The 6,465-nt window shown below is 37.7% G+C and overlaps 1 protein-coding gene across 13 annotated transcripts; it reads right to left on the bottom strand.

Moving 5' to 3' along the window:
• Positions 1-381: 381 nt before the first annotated feature.
• LOC110608248 (BTB/POZ domain-containing protein At1g04390) lies at positions 382-4,865 on the bottom strand. 13 transcript variants are annotated; one of them, XM_021747456.2, is made up of 8 exons: positions 4,702-4,865; positions 4,406-4,532; positions 3,686-4,193; positions 3,432-3,565; positions 2,905-3,347; positions 1,611-2,762; positions 1,212-1,364; positions 382-1,044 (listed from the first exon to the last, which is right to left on the bottom strand). In XM_021747456.2, the coding sequence occupies exons 1-8, from the start codon at positions 4,803-4,805 to the stop codon at positions 615-617; spliced, it is 3,051 nt and encodes a 1,016-aa protein (XP_021603148.1). In that variant the 5' UTR covers positions 4,806-4,865; the 3' UTR covers positions 382-614. The 13 variants fall into 13 exon arrangements, with proteins under 13 accessions (XP_021603148.1, XP_021603157.1, XP_043806452.1 ...); XM_021747465.2 differs by lacking the exon at positions 4,702-4,865 and having other exon boundaries at positions 3,686-3,891; positions 4,110-4,193; positions 4,396-4,532; XM_043950517.1 differs by lacking the exon at positions 4,702-4,865 and having other exon boundaries at positions 3,686-3,891; positions 4,110-4,193; positions 4,467-4,515.
• Positions 4,866-6,465: the final 1,600 nt, after the last annotated feature.

The following is a 6,465-nucleotide window of genomic DNA, read 5'->3' as shown; positions in this document are numbered from 1 at the left end:
CCTGATTTCAAGGCCGAATGGTCTAGGCCGGCTTATTTAAGAGGCTTCATGAACCTTGGATTAGAGCTGTCATCATGGGTCCGGCCTCGTATTGGATGGTGAAACCCAGCTGTCATCATGAAGCAATCATACCTTTTCCTTAAGATTCAAAAGAACTAATGAAGCGATATTGTTAAGATTCGATATTACATCAAAATAAGAATCGACATCATTTCAAAATTTAGATTTCTTAAATCTGCACAAAACTAAATTAAAATCCATCAATTCCCTTTGATCCAATTCAAGGCTAAATCAAGTTTCCCGAACCCTGGACTACCAGGACTGAATCAGTGACCAGCCGGAAACCAGGACCAGTCCAGATAGTTGGCCACCCCTACCAGCTGAAAAATAATCAATGATGCATCCAAAATTTGCTCAGATCAATATCTACATGAATGTTTCAAAAAACATATCTATACACACGAATGAAACTCGACGACAGGAAATAATCTTACATAATTTACATCTCATCGCATTTAAGAGAATTTCCTAATATCCTATGTTTCGTCTTTTTCAACATGTAATACCCTTCAAAAAAATCCCAAGCATTGTAGATCCTTTTGAAATTGAATGGCTTATCCTTCTTGAGAAAGCCTAACTGAAGCTGTACGAATCATATCAATTACTTCTTCATCCAGTGCTTCAAGTTCACCGGATTGGCAGAGTTGACGATAAGAAGGGGCCAAGAAATTTGCAGCAACTTCAACTAATTTCCAGATACAGAAATCAGCAGCGATTTTAATTATTTTAATAGACAAATGTCTCGCAGAATCCACACAAGACACAATCACTCTATAGCTGATATCTTGAACCTCTTCCAAAAACCAGAATTCAGCAAGCCTGCAAAGCTCTAGATATGGTTGCAGCACAGCTAGCCTTTCCTCGCTCTTCATATTAATCCATAAACATCCAGAGGGAGGTCTAGGCAGCTCATCAGTGTATAACCAGTTCACTAGCCTAATCATTGCCTCCCAGCTCACAGGAACCTTTATGGTTTGGGAGTTGCTGTGACCATGAAAAGTATAGAAAGACATGAGAGGAATGAGGAATATATAAACGATCAGTACAAAAAATACAGATAAGAGATTTGTTGTTAAATGGAGGCGTGGGAATCAAATCAAACTCCAAAAATGTTACATCTAAAAGTTGCAATGCAATAGAAAGGTAAGAACCTCTCCCGCATGCCTGACTGAAGTAAGGCCCGCAGATAGTCACACCTTGACCACAGCACAACTTTATGACAATGCATGTGTGGCACTGATTTGGAGCATATAGTACATGTCCAACTGATTGATTCGTTTGCTTTAGCCTCCAACATAACGTCCCTGAATCCAGAAACAAACCAAATTACAATCAAAAGTTTGGAAAGTGAATAATCCTCTTAACTACAAAATAAAACATCCCATCGGTAAACATGCTTCAATTAATAGAGTTTCCTTTTGAACAAAAAGTCACAAATTGCTCAAACTATACCCCTTTGATGTGAGTGAACTAATTCATGGAAATACAAAACGTGAAAAAAGTTGAACATAATATCAAGATGTACTTGAGGATTAAGAAGCAAACCGTACGAAAAATAAAGCCCAGCTGGAGCAAGAGCGAGAGAAAGATCATATCTGGGAAAGGGGGTGCCCCACTTGGGATGCCTTCTGCCAAACATTATTAACAGAGATTGTAAATTACAGCGTTTTGCAAGAATTTTCACTTTCTTCAAAGGTTCCTCTCCTGCATTTAGATATCCCACGTAAACATATTCCAACAACTTGGCCAATGCCAGGTTATCAACATGTGAAGATAAACGGATTTCTTTATGCAACTTTTCAGGCTTGCTCTTTGTATCATATCCTCCTGAAGAACCATTAGATGCTTTCTCATAATGAGACATTTCTTCAGAAGGCAACAATGGTGGACATTGAGCAGAAAGAATGACACCATGGACACTCAAGGAGTTCCCATTTGTGAGAATGAGTTGCACATCCGCATATTCATTCATATTAAGTGCTTTCACAATATGCCTCCCAAGTTTACATGGAAAACCATATAATCCAAAATATTTTAGAATGAATGCAGCATACCATTTTATTCCAGGAGAGGTACCACTATTGTCACTGCATATCCCCTGGAGAGTGCTAACAAATTGAGCTTCAGTATAGTCCACTTGGCCACCAAAAATTTCTACAGTATTTCCTGAAGATCCAGAGTGCATCAACTCAGCTAACCCCCAGAGACCATACAATAAAAGAATGTTATTGCCTTCCCAGTCTTCTTTGCATATCCAGCAACAAGTCCTCTCACTTAGCGTATTATGCAAATGAGGAGCAAGACTCAGCCTTCCTATATGTATATCATTTCTTAAGCACCACCATATTAAATCCATAAGTGCATGTATTCCTCCATTTTCAACAATATGACTTTGATACTGTGGTATACCAGAATAACATACCAAAGCCACTAGGTTAATGCTGGTTTGAAGCATGTTAGGCATTCCAACATTATCCATGGATGGTCTAATTTTTAGCATATGCATTAAGCGTTTCAGATGCTCCTTGCTTGTGGGCCTTAGAATTTCATACAGCATGTCACTTGCTTTTGTTGCAATGTATTTGCAGGGTGAGTAAATCATCATCATAACTGCCCTTGATGCTGCTTCACTTCTGAGGGTATCAGCTACATCATTTTGACATATTTGGTGCCCTTTACGGATTGAATCCACAAAAGATATGCTGCCAGCAAATTATACAATAGCAAACAGACAGATTTCAGTCCTTGAAATAAAAGACCCCAAAGACAGATTGATCACCCAATAAAATGATCAAGACAATTGCATTATATTATATGATAGATGAGAGATAAGCAGTCCATTACCATGCACATGTAATGAGAATTCCAATTCTAAGTTCACAGCCCTGAATGTTGGGGTTGAAATCCTCCCTACAGTGTATTGCAAGCCAACCAAGAAGGTCCCACACATATGGCCTCAAACCAAGAAGAAAATTGGCCTTGAGACCCTCTCGTGCTATAGATAATTGTTCTTCCAGTGACAGCAATTGTTGCAATGGTTCATCTTGAAAATCATGCAGAAGAAGTTTAAGGAGGACCCTGTCAATCCCATGCTCCCACAAGCAATCATGATGCTCCCCTGCCCAGCGACTTATCAAAGCCAAATGACAAGCTTCCAACAGCAAAGACATTTGGTCATTGGCAATCTTCCCTGAATGAGAGGTCCATCCACTCATTCCATCAATTATAGCTTTAACAAAAGGATCACAGCATAAGCTCATCATTTTTAAACACCCCTCCTCATTTTTCTGAGCAACAGATGATATAAGAATAACTTGCAGTTAGTATTCCACAATTGGACATCTTGTGAAACATTAAGTTACAATTATTACCGCTAAACATTGTGCAAGTCTAAATCCCTCGATCCGAACAGAAATAGGGTGGGATCTTCCCATGCAGAGAACCATAATGTGAAGAAGTGATTCTCCTTTTTCTAGAAGTTTCTTGGCCCCATTACCACACAGTGCTGGCATACAAAAGAAAGGTTCATTTAATTGCTAGATGTGATTCGAATAATTAGAAGACTTTTTTTGGGGGGTTGGCAGGGGAGTGAGTGGCATAAGAAGTTAATCTGCACAAATGATACCTATTGTAGTATATAGCTTCATAACTGCAACCTTAACAGAGAAATCAGGTTTCACACGCATAACCTCCAAGACTTCCAACAATTTAGCATCATTCCAAACAGTGTACCGTGATGGAGGCCACCGGTGTAGTATTGTACTCAAGAGAGAAGCCATCCCTTTGAAACATTCAATTGGCATAACACCATCTGAAAATTCTCGTATGCCACTAGCAATGCGAGAAACACTTTCTGTTTCAATCAGAATATCCCAAACCTTTCTCTCTCCTTTCACACTCAGATTTGAAAAGATCATATTCAATGCAGTGGCACATGAAATAGATACATCTACTTGATGCAACAATAACAAGGATGACAAAGGATGGACCATATCTAACAAGTAAGACTGCAGTAATGAATTGGGTACAACATTGATCAAATTTACTACCGCATTTGTTGCCATGCTTAATACGGCCTTGCTTTTATTTTGAAGAATCCATACTATTGCCCCAACTATATCAGCAAGTGAATCCTGAAGATTTAAGGCAAAACAAAAAGAACGAACGTTATAATTATTCTCATAACATTAATCAAATAAAAAAAACCCCAAAATTCGCATATCAAGTTCCGTGATAACCCAAAAGATATTGCAAGTAAAATGATCAAATTAACCAACCCATTACCCTTAATTACGAGAAAACTAAATGCTATCTTTATCCAAGCATTCTTATTACCATTGGATACCTTTACTAGAGGATGGTGCGTAGTATCTCCAGAAATACAATCGAGAAAGGAAGAAATTGACCTAATCACGTGTCTCTGTATCTCAATATCAGTACACTGCCATTTTGATTCCTTTCCATCATAAACTCTGCCAGAAACGAAAAGAAATGAACAGGAACCTTCCGTCCAATTAAAAGTTAAAAGTGCAATGAAATTGAAATTAAGAAAACTTTTTATGATAAAATTATCAAATTGAAAAGAAAAAAGCGGCAACATAAGCGTAAATTGGAAGAATTGAAATACAAAAGAATGGAAACCTGGTGCCGAGGCTGAGAGCGTGGAAGAGGCGCTTATGGAGTGTATACATGTGTCCACTTATACCTCTGTTGTTCTCCGTCGCCGCTTGCTTCGAAGAACTCATCTCTTCAATTTTAGCTTCTTTTGCAGTGATCAAAATAAAAAATCTAGTTCCGACAAAATAAAAAAAACCGACTTGGGGTTTTTATAGCCGTAATCAAGGGAGCTGCGATTACCGCCATTTTACTGGCGTCTCACGTGCAATCACGTGATTATTATTGCCCTTTATTTATTTTAAAATAAATGATGATAATTTTATTGTAATATGATCATTTTTTCGGACTTCTTGCAAAATTAGAGTTGGGAGAAAAATTATTTATAGATTTAGAATTGAAAAAAAATTATTTGTGAATTTAGGGTTAAACTGTCAGGTGGCAGTTGAAAAGAGAGTCTGGCGCCTATTTGACAGGCGCCAGAACTTGGCGCTATTTAAAATGGCGTCAGCCATTCTTGTTTTTTTTTTAAGAATGGCATGGCCATTATTTTTTTATTATTTTTTATTTATTAAAATATTATAATTATATTAATTAATTAATATACGAGTATATAAATATTTAAATTATAAAAATTAAATTTATTTTTATTAGACTGCTATTATGCAATCGTATATAATCACATAATAATATTAATGTTCTAATATTTTGGAGAGTTATGAAATATATTATTATATAATTTGATAACCGCCAGACTTTTCTTACTGTAGGAGAAGCTAAACCCGAAAAAGTGAAATAGGCCTAAGGTTTCAGAAACCCACTTCATCTAACCGGTCTAGCATCTTCGGTCCTGACCCAGACAAACACAGAGCAGATCGGACTGTCCGCAAGTCTGGATCCAGCATAAGGAATCCAGTCCGGTGATGTGACTTAAATTCGCAGCTCTACCCGCATGTGTGACACTTCCGTACTAGCGATCTAAGCACCTTTGGTTGTAATTAGATAATATTAGATATTTTTATAATAATAAATATTTTTTATAATTTTAATATATTAATATTTAATAAATTTTATTATTGGTTTTTAAATAAAAAATTACTGTAATATATTGTAATACCCGGCTAGACTGCGGTATCGGAATTCCTACCGTCCGGTGGAATCTCGGATGTCGGAGATCTCTAGAGGGGTAAAAATCATGTTTTCATGAAATGTTTTAATGTTTTTGATGATTTTAAGTAAGAATGAATTTGAGTTTTTAAAAGAAAAAGACCATGGAACCTTACCAGGTTCGGCCGCCGAAAGTCAGGTTCGGCCGCCGAAAGTCATGTTCGGCCGCCGAACGTGGATAGGTTTTGGGAGCACTTTTGGCCTCCGAAAGTTTTGTTTGAAAGAAACCAGGTTCGGCCGCCGAACCTCATGTTCGGCCGCCGAACATGCATGAGATGTGGGGGCACGTTCGGCCCCCGAACGTGAACTGGCCAGCCCCTATATAAGAGCTTCATGGCCGAAACGGGTGAGTTTTCTCCCCATTTTCGACCACGGTGAGTTCTTGCTCCTCCATGGTTCATTTTTGATGATTTTCCTTCAATCTTTCATGTTTTAACAAGGTTTATGTCGTTTTGAAGAGATTTGAGCAAGTTTTGGAGTTTTGAGGTTCAAGAACTCAAAATCTCCCACCTTCGAGTTTAGGACGTCTCTCTCTCGATCTTCAAGAGGTAAGAGCCGATCTTAAGCTCATTTTATGTTTAAAGTAAGTTTTATGCAAGATCTATGGGATAGAATGCATGTTTA

This window comes from Manihot esculenta, chromosome 14, assembly GCF_001659605.2.
Source record: "Manihot esculenta cultivar AM560-2 chromosome 14, M.esculenta_v8, whole genome shotgun sequence".
Taxonomy (NCBI): domain Eukaryota; kingdom Viridiplantae; phylum Streptophyta; class Magnoliopsida; order Malpighiales; family Euphorbiaceae; genus Manihot; species Manihot esculenta.
Note: the sequence above shows the minus strand (reverse complement) of the source record. Positions and strands in the feature narration are given on the sequence as shown.

Coding starts and splice junctions, on each gene's coding strand:
- LOC110608248 (XM_021747455.2), bottom strand. CDS start 4,660: ATGTTGCCGCTTTTTTCTTTTCAATTTGATAATTTTATCATAAAAAGT. Junction 3,348..3,431: donor GACTTGCACAATGTTTAGCG/GTAATAATTGTA, acceptor TCTGTTGCTCAG/AAAAATGAGGAGGGGTGTTT. Junction 1,045..1,211: donor CAGTCAGGCATGCGGGAGAG/GTTCTTACCTTT, acceptor TCATGGTCACAG/CAACTCCCAAACCATAAAGG.